General features: G+C 42.5%; 1 protein-coding gene across 1 annotated transcript in view; it reads right to left on the reverse strand.

Moving 5' to 3' along the window:
- Positions 1-412: 412 nt before the first annotated feature.
- The window catches only part of LOC144828061 (histamine H3 receptor-like), a 93,135-nt gene continuing 76,281 nt past the window's right edge, over positions 413-17,266 (reverse strand). The window contains exons 3-4 of the mRNA XM_078686197.1: positions 2,154-2,560; positions 413-680 (exon numbers count right to left, since the gene is read on the reverse strand). Coding sequence (XP_078542323.1) covers positions 413-680; positions 2,154-2,560 — 675 coding nt within the window. The remainder of the gene's footprint in view (positions 681-2,153; positions 2,561-17,266) is intronic.

A 17,266-nucleotide genomic window follows, 5' to 3' on the forward strand; every position in this document is an offset into this window, starting at 1 on the left:
AGGCACAAAATCACAATTACTCACCTTCACACTTCTTGTTTCACCATGGAGCTGATCCTGCATGTCCTGCCTCTGCAGCTGCTGGTGGCTGAACACGATGCCAGAATAAAAGGTAAGTCACTCTATTACCTGTCACCTGTCCACTTGGGTGTTAACATTATTTCTGGACTTATGCTATTTAAATCACTTACACAAGCAATAGCATTTTAATGTGCAATGCATATGTCAAAAATGTTGCTCGTTACAAAAATGAAAGCAACACAACTGTACAACCACATTGTGTCTCTAACTTTGGTGCTAGCTGCCATCAAAATAAGACACACTTGTACAACAATTGGGAACAAAATCTAAAAGTAAAAGCTCAATAATGGACATCAGGTGTGTTTTATTAGTATGCATCCAATGGCAACTGTTATGGTGCTTTGCTGAGAGCGTACAGCAGTGGCCTACCGCTGTTGGCAAACTGTTCTAATCGATTGGCGGAAGCCCTAGCCCTAATGGCGACAGAGTACGCATTGCCAACATTGCAGTCCTCTACGTCTGAGGCAGGACACACTCCATTGAGGAGGTCGGAGGTCAAGTCTGCATGCATCTTAATAGAGAGGGCAGAAGACTGCCGACTCCTTGGTCTTCTGGGGACTTGGTATGGCGGTAAGACTGCCAAGCTCATAATTGATCTCCTAGAGCAAGATTCACAAAAGGTAATATGAGACAAAAGTCTAACTTAATGACTTTTGGCATACTCCTTAATGCCCTTTGTGAATACCAAAAGTTGAACTTTATGACTTTTGGTATTCACCAAGGTCATTTAAGAGTAGTAAATGCTCGTGTGAATAGTGAAAGTCCTAAAGTTAGATTTTTGTCTCACTTTACCTTTGTGAATCTGGCCCCTTGTCTCTGTATTATGTAGTTGTGTTGTTACTAAATACATAGTCTAATTTGAATTATGGCAATGTGAAATTAATACTAGTCAGCTTTGAGAATGAGACACAGAATACATAAAGTGGACAATGAAAGTGTAGCAAGTGGTTGTTTTTTTCCTGGAACTTTAAAGGGAAATGTAGCATCATATGTAGACATTGCTAAAGTAACTACAGAACACAACGTAACAGCACACAAAGCAAAATAATAATAAAACACAAACAGTACATGGCACACCACAACAAAACGAAACAATAAAAACAGAATGCTGTGGCAGGAGTAAAACTGTTTAATGGAAGGACATGGGAAAAGGAACATTTCCAAAATGTGGGCTTTATAAAGGAAGTGTTTTTTTATTTCTCTCTCTCTCTTTATCTCGCTCTCTCTCTCTCACTGTTTTTCAGGGGGGGGAAACATATGCAAAGTCATATTTTCATTTACACTTTTTCCATTGCACAATTATGCATGTGCCACTATATTTTCAACCATTACCAGAAAGTCACAAGCATTTCATGGATACTCCTGGAAGCCTGTGATTTCCAGGGTTCCTGGAGCACTGCCACCATGAAGGAGTGGAAACAAGGACAGCCTCTTTTGCGAAATGGCCAAATTAGGTATGGTATCTAGAGATGAGAAAGTTCCATGCAACTTGCAAATTTCCTTCTGCCATGCAAGAGTGAAATGTGGATTTGCTGTTCTATGAACCAGGTCCGTTGTCGCAGGATAAAGAAGTGCTGTTCTGATTACAAAATGTCTTCTGCCATTTCTCATTACATTTGAAAGTACTTCCATGATCGTGACGGTTGAGAAACACTTCTATTTCTTGCATTCATTCGTTGGCTTATGAATTTCGATTCAAACAAAGTAGTTTTGAAAATGCTTTTCTAAAACATGGGTGACACAGGGGATATAAGAAAGGGTTAATTAAAGAATTTAACCAGAGAAGCCAATTTGTTATATCATACCAAACCAAAGGAATGCTGGTATGCCCCAAAATTTCCCGGATGACCATGAGCCCGAAGAATGGAATCCAGCAGATAGTAAAAATACACACAACAATGGACAAAGCCTTGGCTATGTTTTTATCCGCAGCTAGCCGTGAATTTGTGAGTTTGCTGTGTGATATTGCGAATACGTTTTCTGTAGTCTTATTATAATGCAATGTAAAACACGTCAATCGTATTTTCCTGATTGATGAATTAATAAAGTTCTGTTTTAATTGATTTTTGCACGTGTCATATTCTGGCAGTACGGGTGCACTACCATATGTGTAAGGATCTTTTTCTGCTTGTGTAATATTTGATTTTGTTTCCGTGTTTGTGTAGGAACTGTTTGCACAGGCAGCTGCTGCATGCTGAGCTTTGTTCCGGGTGCGAGCTCTTATGTTGCAGTAGATGCTCAAATCAAAATATACGATTGCAGCAAATGGTATGAAGACGTCAACAGCAACAGTACCAAGTCTATAGTATCGAACGTAGAAGAACTCAGGATTACATTCGCCATCCGGGACATTGGTGTAGCCAGCTATGTGCTCCCAGCATGTAATCGTCGGTACGTAGAGAAGGAAAGCTAAAGACCACACAGCCACCATCCTAATTATGGCAGGTTTAGTTCTGTTCTGTTCAGCTCGATATAAAGCCTAAAAGTCAAAGCAGAGGCCACCATTAATTATTAAAATTATTCTACATGGAAAGTATTTTTTAATTATTTTTCATTGCGTATTTGAGTAAATGCATCAGCCATGCACATTATGCTTGTGTACGTGTAAACAAATTTTACATTGGGTTCAAATATTAAAAGCAAATTTAGGGCCGTCTCAAATACTCCATCCAGTCGACGGTCTCCCGCACACCTTATTTAGATGTATACGCTATACAGTCTTCTGTTTTGGTGAAGGTCCCCACCACTGGCGGGGAACCGGCCGAGCTAATTTGAATGTTCCCGATGGGTTAGCTGTGTCCTGCAGCAAAGTACTGACGGGGAGAGACCGCACCGTGGGTAAACAGGTACGTTTTTTTTATTTTTGCAGAGTTTTATATAGCGCGAACTAGACCCGAACCGAACCGAATCAGGTATCAGAGCGCTTTACATATTTTCCAGTTACGTTACATGAGGACACACTTTCAATTTATTTTTTTTGTTTTTTTTAGGCACGGGGAGATTAAGTGATTTGCCCAGAATCACAGGAGGTTTTGGCGTCGTTACCGAGACTCGAACCCAGATCCCCAGGTCCGAGGTCCAGCCCATAGCCGTTAGGCCAACTCCTCTCCTCAGGGGCGTAACACAGGCCCCCCGCAGCCCACACGGTGCGGAGGGGCCCCTAGCTCCAAGAGGCCCCCTCGGCACTGCACTCTGGCCGGAGAGCTCCTGATTGAGCCCGGAGGGGGCCCCCCTAAGTACCGTGCAGGGAGGCCCCCTCACTTTTCGTTACGCCGGTGCCTCTCCCCATGACAACTGGTAAATGTATGATATGTGCAGAGAGCATCTGGGGGCAGATTTGCAATAAGTGGCGCATCCCTGCATATTAGCAGGGATTCGCCACTTATTGTGCGCCATGCCTCCACCACCATTGATGCGCCGCATATACAATGAGGCGCACCAATGGGCAAAAACGGCACAGATGCGTGACGCATCTGTGCCGTAAAGGCAGCGCATTGCTGGAGTTGCGTTGCAAGCGCGACGCAGCTCCAGCAAGGCTCTGGGGGGCCCTATCTTTTTAATGCTGCGTCAATCCTTACGCCTGCTTCAAGCAGGCGCAGGGTTTTGACGCAGCATGGGCCCCAAAGTGACTGAGTGAAATCTTGTAGATTTCACTCAGCCACTTCTAGGAGGCGTACCTGCACCGGAATGCCCCCCCCCCCTGCGCAAGAACGCCTCCTTCTGGCGCAGGGCTTTACAACGTGAGGCATCTCCCAGATGTGTCACGTTGTAAGTACCCCGCACCATGGCGCATCTTTTGCGCCGCCGCTACATCACAAAAGTGATGCAACAGCGGCGTAAAAGGGGCGCAAGGGGCTTGTAAATCTGCCCCTAAGTGTTCATTCTGCACCCCACCAACATACAGACACCATGTAATGTATACCAGCATATACCAGCATATACCACGAACACCTAACTTCGAGACCATTAATACGAGGTGCTGGTCCATCACTGTCAAAGTGCAGCAGGATGGGAGGTACCTGGACGAAGGAGAAGACGACAAAACAACATCCTGTACCCAGAAAAAAGGTGTGACTCAAAGTGGGAGGGATACATGCTGCAATTTCCTTTGAAAAATCCCACATCCAAATACCAATAGCGGGAATCCTAGCTGGAGTCTTGCCGCCACCGCCTGCAGGGCATCCCACTGTCAGGGCAGGAAACAAAGTCCTGGCAGAGTCGGCAGGACTGCAGTGGTCTTTTTTCCTATATGAATCCAGCATCGTAATTTAGCGGGTGGTCCACCAGGTAGCCAGTCCCACAAAGATCTAAATCAGGCCCTTAATCTAACAATGCTACCAGTGTTACCAGTGTTGTGAAATTGCAATTAAATACTGCTTAGTAAGCCATCGAAAGGAGAGGGCCACTACTGACAAAAACAGGGTATACACTAGGCAGCACCAGTAAAGGGATGGGTTTGGTGATAGATAGTGGATAGCAATGTGGGCCACACAGCACATCTTTAATAGAGTTCTAGTTCCATCCAAGATCCAAGTGTCTCCAAAATTAAGAAACAATGGTACTACTTGTGGGTCTGACCACAATTGAGATACTGCATGTTCACTCACTTGAAGCAATGAAGCAAACATTTTGAGAGACCTAAGCAAAAGGAATTATTTTTATCAACTTACAAAAGCATAACATCTGAAATGCACCAGTAATCAAAAAGAGTGGTCCTGCCTCAGTAACCTGAAAACAGGAGGTATCCACCTTGAAAACACATAGAACATGGACTCCTTCTTCCTGGCAACCATAATGTAAGGCTATTGGTGCCTGAGAATTAAAAAGAGTTAGGATCAACTATTTTTTACAAATACTGTGTAACTCATTTGGTCACACATTAAAACTCTGTGTCAATAGAAAAGATTAAGTATGGATTTATTACAAATTCAAAACCAAACTGATACAAATCAGTTGAAGAAACATACAGGTAGATTCATGAAAGAAAAATCGGCTCGCAAAGGGCCAGATTCTGAGAATCTGGCCCTTTGCGAGTGCAATTTTTGCATTTGGGATTCATCATCCCATATGCAAAAATCGCTAATTGCGAAATCGCATATTTGCGAGGAATTGCATTTAAGGAATCTCTATTTGAGATTCCTTAAATGCAATTCATTAACCATTTTCTAATAGCAAATTCGCTATTTCTGGCCGCTATTTACCACGAATTGTAACTTTGTAGTAAATAGCGAAAACTCAGAAAAATGCACTTTAGTGCATTTTTCTGAGTGGTATGTTACACACAACATCACGCAACATCTGGCTACATTTGCTTTTCAGGGGTGCGACAGGGAGTCCTTTGGACACCCCTGGCACCCTTGAAATCGCATCCTTATTTGCGATGAGCAAATTGCTAATCGCAAATAAGGAATAACTCCCCATTCATTCCTATGGGCCTTTAGGCCGTTAGGAATGAATGGGGAGTTATTCCTTATTTGCGATTAGCAATTTGCTCATCGCAAATAAGGAAGATGTAGGAATCGCAATATTTTTTGCAATTCCTACATGAATCCCGTTTTGCAAGTCCTTAATAGCGATTCCTTATGAATCGCTATTAAAGACTCGCAAAACGGGTCTTTGATGAATCTAGCTGATATTATCAAAATATAGAATCACTAAGGGATAGCTGAAATGACATACATAATGTATTCTCAATAACAGTAAGCAAATGAGTAATTCTGTAGCAGCTATACAAAGAATGAGAAACAAATCCTGGTGAAAAGATTGAAAGCTTTGATCCTCTTGCCTATACATGAGTTTGTCTAAGAAGATCTCCTAAACCCTATTCTAAACTAGAAATCAGGTAGATCATATTAGTCATGAAAGCAGAGAACGCTGTTAGCATAGTAGAATCTCTGTATATGTTTCCTAAAGGTAAAGAATATTATATAGCGTAAATTCACACAACATAGATGTCACAAAGAGGTCAGAACCTCTCAGAGTCTTAAAGGGATTTAAACAAAGTTAAAGTGTTATCCTTAATTATACCCTCAACAGAATCTTGAAAATCATATGTCACATGTCTCCTTAATTTCCATCTTGAAACAACAAAACTTGGCAACTACCCTCAAGATTTCTTTCTTTGGTTCACAAATAAGAATGTCCTTGGATTCCTCCTGTATTCCTATTCTGCTTGGACAGTAGCGCTACCATCGTTAAACCATCTTATCCTTGTCTAAAGATACTCCTTGCGACCCTCACTATCTCTTTCACACAATGTGCCTTCCTTTAACCATGAGCCATGCTACTGCAGAGGAGAGAAAAACATTGCATCCATAAGCAAACATTCATGTTCAAGTTAAAAAATTAACAAATCCCAGTGCTTAAGGCCTTTGGTCAATTTAGTGCAGCAATCATCTCAATGCACATTTAAAGGCAGATACACATACAATTACAAGATAAATGTTAAGCACAATTCGAATGGATACATTTTCAGTTAAGAAAATACATGGAGAAAATTATTTAAATAATACGCAGATATTACAAAAATTAACAATATTATTGAAACCACACAAATGTAGATATATGTGCAAAATGCAACTCATTGTCACTGTAAAGAAAATAATAAAATGCTGAGACCGCATTGCACTTTCTGTATCTGTTTAAGTGCAGTATATCTTATTAGTGATGTTCCACATCACACAAATACAATAGCAAAGCCAACATTTTACTGCTCTAGTCCCCCCTCTGATGGATGGTGAATCAAGACATCACAGATTACAATCTGAGATTATAACACAGGCCATCTAAAACCTTGTAGTCTTAAGCATAGTTCACCTAGAATCCTCTAGACGTTTCATTTCATAGTAATATCATCTCTGATTCTCCTCTGACTACACATCTGTTCTCTTCCTCTTCTCTCCCTGTATAACATGTGCATACCTGTATCGCTTAAATATCACGAATAGGAATATTACACAAAGAGCAATTATCAAAAGGGGTTTCAAGATGGCACTAAAAATTCCACTTCCCTGATTTCGAAACAATTTGCCTACAGCAGATGATCCATTTCAAATGGCTTCTCAAGCTCCTGTCACTTCTAACTCATTCAAATCTATGTCAGCCAAGATATGTTCTGAATATATTTCTCCAAATCCTGACTTTCATCTTGGATATAAATACAGTATTTCTGAACCATTATCATTCTTCAAGCGTCACCCTCCTTTGCGAGTTAAAGGTTTAATACAAGTTGATTTTGTAAAACAATAGACATTATCACAACCATCTCAGTATTTACAAGCATTAAAGAATTTGCAATACTACTAGCCCATTTTTCCACCATTGTAGACACTTTTCTAATTTTTAGATCATTAAAATCACACCTACAGATGGGACTATAGCGCCAAAAATATCTCCTACTGCTTCCGCTGCACTAACGCATCATCTAGTTCCAGATTTTGTTTCCCATACCAGATCATTGAAATTTTCCACATGGTAAGTCTTCTGAACATCTATATCAAGATAACATGTACCATACCATCTATAGGCAATTTAAAATATTCATACTGTCTAAAATTAAAGGTCCCTCCAGGAAACACAGGATCCAGTCTCTCCAAGAAAAGGTAATTTTTCATTCTTGCCTCTAAAATATGTTCACAGTCACTCTGTCCTAAAAATAACAGGTCTATATAACTTTGAACAACATGAATCCACAGCTTTCCTTTATGTTGCCAATCTAAGGTCAAGGCAGGCCTATTGCCATTCACCTGATGTTCAATTTCTTCACTACTCCACCTGTGGTGTTCCTTAGGATCTCTATCAGTTTCAGATTTGGACTCTAGATCTCTCCTCCTATCTTCCACAAATTCAACAATGTCTTATCCACATCAGATATTATATCAAATGTTTTAACATAGGGACTTCTGAAAGCACTAAATCATAGTTTGAAAAATAATATTGAAAACTACCCTGTCAATACAGTAGAACAGACTCAGTACAAGACTACAAGAAATTTCATGTGTCTAAGGGATATGATGGTACATTACACCCTCTGCAACAGATGCAGACAACTTAGTGCACACTTAACGATCTCTCACATTCATAGTGTCAATGTATTCATAAAGCAATCTAAACTAAGCGTTTGAAGCATAATCTCCCTGTGATAAATCTGTGTGTAGTTTCGTAACCCCCATAACTATATTGACTTGTATGATCTGGTTGTGGTGTAGTATGAGCAACAATAGGCTTAACCACTACTGACTTATATGTAGCTGGATATAACCCTATAGGCTCGATGATTAATACAACAACTACAGCTATTAGTGTGCCTGCTATAATGTATCTACGCCTATTAGTATTAGCATTGTCTTGCATTTCTTCATTAGAATCTAAACTGTTGGGTGGAGTGTAGCAGCTACAGAGTCTTCTCTGTTGGTTCAAGTTCAAACGATGTTCAACGAAATTATGTAAAAAGTCTTCATGACTCTTATTTCTTCCCTACAAAGTCTATTTAAATGTCTCTAATAATAAATGGTCCAAGTTCACTGACAATCAGTTCCAGATTCAAGTGTTTCAGTTCATCAACTAGGGAGAGGATGTGGCCTAATGACTAGAGTGGTTGACCTCGAAGCTGGGGAACTGGGTTCGCGTCTTTGCAGAGAAATTCAACATCCTGTGATTCTTGGCAAATCCCTTAATCTCTCCGTGCCCAACAAAATGAATGTGTCCATCTGTAAAACAACTGATGCTCATGTAAAGCGCTCTGGTACCTTCAGTCAAGTTTGCGCTATAGGTAACTCCGACAACATTCCCGCTTCCAATGCCCCAACCTATTACAATTGTGGAACAGGTTCGAATTTTTCAATGTAGGTAAATCAATTCCAGTACTCAGCTCAATAAGCACACCAGACCCCTACCTTGTGACTGAACACAAACTCCACTGCATGCAGAAGCTCAGTGCGGGTATACTCCATGCATAGGTGGTGCATTCCCTATAAAGGGAGTTTTTGACTACACTTCTGAGCAGCTTTCATTCGAGCTGCCATGAGTTTTTCCATCGATTTCTTCTGCCTCATGTCAGTCTCATAATTGCAATACTTAGTGTACCGCAGACTCTCATTTAACAGATTTATTCTGCCAACAAATCAACTGCCATTGAATCATCATGCTAATCTCGGGTTTGAATCCTGTCACAAACCTAGACACAAAATGTCCCATGTCCTTAGGCTTAAGGGTGGGTGGTAAACTCTGCTCTACAAGTGGAGCTTGACGAGTTTTGCCAACTACACGCTCCACTTGCTGCGCGGAGTACAGCAAAAAGTCAAAATACCACGGACAGAGCGGAGTTTACTGACGTGCTCACCTTATTGCTGCAGGAGAGGGTGTCTGTTTTGTCTACCAGTTGCAGTTTATTGGCAGCGAGGGGCCCTCAAACAGGCAATGCTTTATTTTAGAGACAGCCCACTGCCTCATGTCAGCGTCTACTATTTAAAAAAAAAAACTGAAACCTAGCTTTGGTGCATGTCTTCATATAATGTCACATGTGTAAGGAGCCAACGTACCAGGAGAGAAGTTTAACTTACCAGAGGGGACCAAGAGGTGCTGTAGCTTTCCGCTACCTGCCAGGCTCATGGATTTGGGACACAGTAGAAGAATATGATGATTTTGCGCAGGGCCTTTTGAACATCACACCCAATTGCCAACACTACCCAACAGTTTCACTATGTAGGCACAGTCATAACCCAGTTGGATGAGCACCAATCTGCAGAGCTCTGGCAGGTGTCAGGTCAAACTCCTGCTGGATGCAAATCAGTGTTTCATTCTTCCAAGATTAATGAACTGAGCATCATACAGCTGACAATGGCTTAAGATATAGCAACAAAACTTATCTAGGAGTAGAGACGGGGAGGGTGTGGCTGGCACCCTGTGTCATAATGTCTGTGCAGGGAGCCTCGCTGGCTCGGTACCAGCTGTCTCAGGTACCCCTGGACACAAGGCCCATCCCTCATGTCTCTCCATCCCCTCCTCCTGAGGCAATGCGCCTCCTTCTGCTGCTTCATTGGGCTGTATTAATAATAGAAAAACGTGCGGCTGAAAGATGCAATGACATCTGAACTGTCCAAAAAGAAAAATAACCGCCAACCCATTTCTTTAAGTCAGTAAAGAAGTTTAGCATGTTAATGCCCCTGCTGCAGGAATTTGTGAGCATACAACAGGTTTAAATACCAAATTTCTGTGGGATGGGCCCCGCTTTCCAGACATCTCTTGTTTTTCTAATTCAGGTGTGAGTAACATTGTTTTTTGGTTTGTATTGTGGCTGTTGTTGTTTCCTTATCATGCAACACTTTTCAGTACTAAGTAATAATGATAAAGGTAGGGCATAGAACTGGTCTAATCAAGATGTGTAGACAAACTGTACAAAGGCAGGCATCACTGAATGGCACAACTGTTCCACGAAAGATTTTAAATGAAGCTATGAAAGTGCTTTATCCAAGCCACTTTGTTGCTGAGTAAATGTGCCCCTTAGCTACTTTTGTCTGAGATTCCATTCTTCAATTTTTTAAAGCAAATCTTTCTTTCATTTTCATTCCCTCACTCTACCAATTGAAAACATGCTCGCTTCTTGGTTGGGATGGAGGAGTCTGGGCCTCACAAGGCTGTCATTCAGTTGTGTAGGCCGTTGTTTTGGTTGCTATGGCTGAGAGCACATAGTCCTCTCTCAGGTACAACTACAGAGAAGTGGTTGGCAGGAGTATTTCTTCTGTCCCACCGCAGTGGGCTCGGTCTGGCTTTCCAAAGTTAGAAGCGTGGCCGGACCGGCATGGGACGTATGCTCACTGCTCGGTAACCAATAGGGGCAATAGGGGCACTGAGCAGCCAGATGTAGCATCCCGAGACCCAGGAGATGGAGGCTAATTGCCTGTGCAGGAAGAGAAAACAGGGCCAGGAGCAACAGTACCCATGCAAGAGTGACAGTGAGTACACAAGGAGCTGCTTGGCATCCTGTGGAGTTAAGCACACCATAGTTTGTGAGCTTCTACTATGCATTCAATGCCTTTAGTGAAGTACAATACAACTACTGGTCCACAAGAGATATGACCGTTATTGTAATGCAGGATGAGAGATCTGCCAGCCAGGACTAGGGGACACAGCAGTGGCATTCCACTGCATGCGAAACTCTGTGAAATTTCATGGAGTTTCTAAAGAACACAGCAGAATTCTGTGGAGTAGAACTCCTTGAGCCCTGCCCATCCCTAATTAGGGTCCAACATTTTCATTCCACTATACTGTTTTAACACCTGCAACAGCCTCTCATAATATGTATGCATTATCTCTTTAGGTTCCTGGGTTGTACAATCAATCGTGATCCAGTCAACATCTTATTATTATTATTAAACAGATTTATACCGCGCATAGCTGCCCCAGCAACAGGGCATCCCAGTGCAATCTCCGCATTACCCTTACAGTGTAGCAACCAAATGGGAAGAAGAGAATTACGCTGGGAAGAGCCAGGTCTTTATGGCTTTTCGGAAAGCTAGATGATCTCTAAGTCCTCTGATAGCCATTGGGAGGGAATTCCATAGTCTCGCCGCCTGAACTTTAAAAGAACGCCACCAGCTCTAGGGGTAAATGGCAAAGCTTGGTCCGTTGACCGTAGGCAGCGTCTTGGAACACACTTCGTTAGCAGGTCAGATAAAACCAGGGGGGGCCTGTTGAGTTAGGATTTTATGGGCGATGCACAAGGTCATAAAATGAATTATTTTTTCCACTGTAGTTTTGCCTGTGACCTAGACACAGAACTTGTTTTCAGCAGCATCAATAGAGTGCGGGCTGCTGCGTTTTGTTTTCTCTGGAGGCGCTGAATACAGGATTTTCTAGCCCCCAGATAAAGGGAATAGCCATAATCCAATCTCGATAGGATTGTAGCCTGTATTATAGTTTGCCTGACTTTTGGCTCGAAGAAACCAAGTATGGGTTTTAGTCCTCTCAGGATCCCAAAGCAGGTCCCTGCGACTACTTTGGATTGAGCATCAAAAGAAAGACCTCTGTCAAACCAAAAGCCCAGGTTCTTAACCGCCCCGTTTGGCAGTGGTACAGGTTTTAATTGATCTGGCCACCATTGTTCTGACCACATCTCACTATCTCTTCCGAACAAAAGGATTTCTGATGTGCTGGCATTAAGCTCCAAGCAGTTTGTTGTCAGCCAATTGGCGACTGCCACCAGGTCCTCCTTAAATATGATAAAATTGTTTTTACAGTTCTTGGAGAAGGCGATGACTAATTGGGTGTCGTCTGCATAGGAGACCAACAACAGCCCTCTACTTTTTGCCATCTCTGCCAAGGGTTGAACATAAATATTAAAGAGCACAGGGCTCAATGTAGATCCCTGTGAGACCCCGTGTCTCATTGCTGAAACCTGGGAGTGGTAAGATGGGACAATGACCTGGAAGGTTCTGCGCTCTAAGAAGGAGCGGAACTAGTCCAGAGCCAATCCCTCAATCCCTATCGCCAGTAGCCTGCCTAGAAGTATTTCATGTGAGACAGTGTCAAAGGCGGCACTTAAAGCCAGCAGGATTAGGGTCGCAGACTTTCCTTCGTCAAGGTTACTCCGGATTTCTTCTGTCACTGCTAGCAGGGCAGACTCCATACTGTGACGGGCTCTGAAACCATTTTGCGAGGAATCCAGTATGGTATTTTCCTCTATGAACTTTGTCAAAATGGTATTGACATGGGATTCAGTAACCTTGGCTAAGAAAGGAAGTTGGGAGATGGGACGATAATTACATGGGTCAGATGGATCTAACGTTGCCTTTTTCAAAAGAGGTGTCACTTTAGCATGCTTCCAAGCTAATGGAAGGCCCGCTGAGGTCAAAGATAAGTTCATCAGTTCCCTAGCCACTAGTAAAAATGTGGTTGCGGAATAAACAGAATTGAGCTGGTCTCAGTGGATCAGCTAAGGAACCTGATTTAATTTTCCTGCAGAGGTGTTCAGTCTCTGTAAGGGATATTAAGGGAAAGGAGCATAGTGTGTTATTCGTTGTGAGACTATTCTCCTTATACCCACCCCTTTGGTCGATGTTAGTATTGATGGGTGGGAAGTTCATATAGATTTTTTCCACTTTTTCCACAAAGTAACCGACCAGTTCCTCGCACTGCTTGTTGGAAGTGACCGGCGAGTCTGTTTTTGAATTAGCGCTTTTCATAATTTTAAGAAGGGAGAAGATTGTTTTGGGAGAAATATTGCTCTCTGTGATTTTTCCGGCGATATACTCCGCTCTTGCTCTTCGGACCAGCTCATGATAGGCTTTTGTGGATTCGCGATATATGATTTGTGCTTCAATGTCATACGTGTGCCTCCAAGCCCGCTCAAGTTGTTTACATTTTTTCTTGGCATTAATCAAGGATTCATTGAACCAAGGGTTCAACTGTTCTCTTTTTTGTTTAAAACACAATTTGTCTGGGATACAGCTGTCCAGGGCTAGGGTCAGCCAATCTTTGAAGCATGTTTTCGCCAGCTCAACGTCTGATGCCAGTGTGATTTGCCAGTGTATCTGAGAATTTTTTTACCTCTAATTTGGGCCAGGGTCGTGTCCATACTGGCAAGGAGCAGGTCGAGACTGGCTTACCTTGCCAGCAAAAAGAGAACTGAACAAAAAAATGATCCGGCCAGGCCATAAGGGTAGGAGACTCCGATGTTAGAGAGCCTAAGTTCGAAAATATGGGATCTAACAGATGCCCTCCTACATGTGTGATATTTGAGACCCGTTGAGCTAACTGACATGCCTCCAGGTCGGCAAAGAAATTAGCAATGCCTGTCTTGCCACTGCCATCTAAGTGCAGGTTAAGATCTCCTAAGATAGTAAAGTTAGCTGCCCTGTTCGCAAACACAGCAGCTTTATTTACTAAATCTTCCCTAAGAGCTTTTGATGGCCCTGGTGGTCGATAAATAAGAAAACCTGAGACCATAAGGTTATGATTAAGGGAAATTTTGAAGAGTGCACTCTCGCATTCTGCAATGTTCTCTCTAACCAGGCTACAGGGCTATCGCTCCTTATGGATTATTGCAATTCCTCCACCTCTATTGCCGATTCTGTTCAGTTGTTTCATGACGTGGCCTTGAGGGAGTGCAAGCCAAGATTCCGCTACGGAATCCTGCTTTAGCCAAGTCTCTGTCAGGAATAATCCATCTGGAGACTCTTCTGTTAGTAGATCGAATATCTCGGCATTATGCTTCATCAGAGATCGGCAGTTCAGGCTAAGGAACCTGAACTTTATGGATAGAACGGGGTGTATTTGTCCCATGAGGTCTAAATTGGAATAGGCATTGTTTGCATTTGAATAGATCAACTGTTGAGGCCCAAGTGAATTTCATACAAATGGCGCAGTTAGTATTATATGACAAAATCTCAGCGCGAGAATAGTGGCAACTATCTGCGGGGGTCCGTGCAGAATGTCTGGCGTCTGGCGGCACCCTGGCGCAGACAGGCACAGACGGGCTTTCCATTGGCACGTCCGACGCGCGCGTCCGCGGTGCGGACGACAAGCCATCTGTCTTAAGTGCCGATAACCCACGGAACTGACACTGGCAAGGGGAGGAGCTATGTCCCTCGACTCAATCGGCCTGAAAAGATCATGGTGGACCGGGGACCGTCTAAGCCCTAAAGTGCAATGTGCGCTTCTGCCGAAGTTGACAGGTACGTGGAAAATTCACAATCAGCAATTCATAATATTTAAAAGTTGTCCCAAACACAATTAATACAGTTTTAAAAACATCGACGTCTGTCCTTCCGGCACGCAGCTGCTATCTCTCTTGGGTTGACACTTTGGACTTTAGCCACATCATCAATTAGTTGTACCTCCTCATTACTATGGGTGATGGACCATTAGTCAAAAGATCCCTCAATGGTTCTCTCTTGAGCCATTCTGTAGCTATCTTACATGCTGTCCATAATTCACTTGGAACCTCAATATCAAATAGAGTATTCAAATCATTCCACAAAACCTTCAAAATTTTCACAAACCACTCAATTTGGTCATACCATTCCACATGTTTCTCTCTTAGCTTAGCAAAATCATTAGTGAATGAAGCAAGATCACTCCAACTCCAAGCTGCAAGTACATAACATCCACTAGGTAACTCTTGTAAAGATAAAATTGTGGCTCCCATTCCGCGCTCCCTGGAATGAGATAGTTCCTCATGACCTTTTGGGGCTTTTCCTCTCTGAATCTTGTTCATAAATACAGAGTCAGTGGCTCTTCTGTAAAGCTTTTGTCTGCTGCAAATCTACTTCATGTTTCTGAACTATTTCAGATATTTTATTATGAGCTTGACTCGCATTCCTAGTAACATTCTTGTTCATAAACAGAAGATCATTTTTTTGATAAGTGTCTATTTGAGCCAGTTCGAGACTTCCACCTATCATCTCATCTAATTCAGTTTTAATATAACTACATCCATCAAATTCACTTTTAATGATGACTTGATCATTCTTTGACTTCTTTCTGTGCTTTCATTTTCATTTGAAGTGGCCTTCAGACCATTTAGCCATTTGTTTAACTCCTGAGCATCAAGTCTATGTGAGTTCTCAGATGTTTTTGGTAATGGTCCTTCTTTTAGAGTGCTACTATGCACATTCAGGTGTAGCACCCAAGTGAGCAAACCCAAATCTGGCAACCTCCGAAATGACCTAAAAAGTCAACTCCGGTTTTATTCGTTGATGAGTGGGTAACACTCTCTGTGGAGCTGTGATTATATATTGGTCACTACATGGCCAATGGTGACCGGAACAGTGAAACCATCGGAAACACTCTCAGCTGTGGTAACGTTTAGAACTGTGGAGAAGTTGGGGCGCAAATCCCCAAACTCCCCTCCACTGAGGTTTAACTCATACTCACAGGGTCGCACATACTTGTGCTGTAGCAATTCCAGAATGTCTACTAGTATTAGCACTTCCAACTCATGTAGTTTGAGTCTCATTGTATGGAGTCAGGCGCACTGACAACAACACATCTAAAAGACTATCACTAGTGTCGCTGTCACCATTTTCACCTCCCTCAGAAGATTCATTTGCTTCATTTTCTCTTTTTGTTCTCTTGTCTTCCTTCTCAAACTTTTCACCAGGTAACGCCAGATAAAACTTATCTCCCTTTATCATGTCTGTCTTGAGCTTCTTCTGTTCTGCGTCCTACCTGGCATCAGCGTAAGTGCATCCCGCCTTAGTAGCTCTCCCCTAATATCTCTCTTTCTCTCTGGCATGAGCAACATGCTCCTAAGCATTCAGTGTTTCTAACTGTGTGAGTCTAGGCTGTGGTTACATTTAAAACAAAATCCTCTTCAAATTTTCAATGATTCTCACAATAAATGTACCATAGCATGGAACCTTCGTCCTAAGTCATTTTGTGCCATTGTTTAAGTTAGATACAAGTGTGCAGCCCGACATTTACTACCATATAATGATCAGCGGTATCTTTGGGTAACACTTCTTTTCTCTCCCTAACATGGCATGTCACATCTTCCCTATTTAAATCTTGTATGACCTTAAAATAATCAATTTTTCAAGTAAAATGTCAATAGTCACAATTCGAATGTCTTATTTCATTACAAGCCCCGATAATTAACTCACAATGCTTATTAATAATAATAATAATAATAAAACAGCTTATAAAGCGCCTGGTAACACCTTCACGGCGTGTCCCCGTGCTAGTGAGGAAAAAAGTAACCAACAATAACAGAGACTGCCCACCCTTCAGTGAACCCTACATCCTATACAGATGAGTTTTTAACAATGCTCAAAATTTGTCTTCAGCGCCTTCTAGTCTCATCTCCAAAGGGAGATTGTTCCTGCTCCGTGCCGCAATCACACTAAAAGAGCGCCCCTCCATTCTTGCTTTCTTCACTCGAGGAACCACCAGCAAGCCCGTTCCTCCCGAGCGAAGAGCTCTCGAGGGTTCATATTTATGCACCAAGTTTTGCAGGTAAGAAGGAGCCCTATTCCATACAATGCGATGGCAGATCAGGAGGCATTTATAAAGCACTCTCTTCCTGACCGGCAGCCAGTGCAGAGTATCCAGGGCCAGACTGGAGGCTGCTCTCCTAGGCCGCCGCAGAACTAACCGTGCGGCAGAATTTTGCAGAACTAGCAGCCGCCCCAATCTTTTCTCGGTGGCCCCCAGGAATAGAACATTCCCATAATCCATCCGGGAGGTC

This window comes from Lissotriton helveticus, chromosome 4_1 (genome assembly GCF_964261635.1).
Source record: "Lissotriton helveticus chromosome 4_1, aLisHel1.1, whole genome shotgun sequence".
Classification (NCBI taxonomy): domain Eukaryota; kingdom Metazoa; phylum Chordata; class Amphibia; order Caudata; family Salamandridae; genus Lissotriton; species Lissotriton helveticus.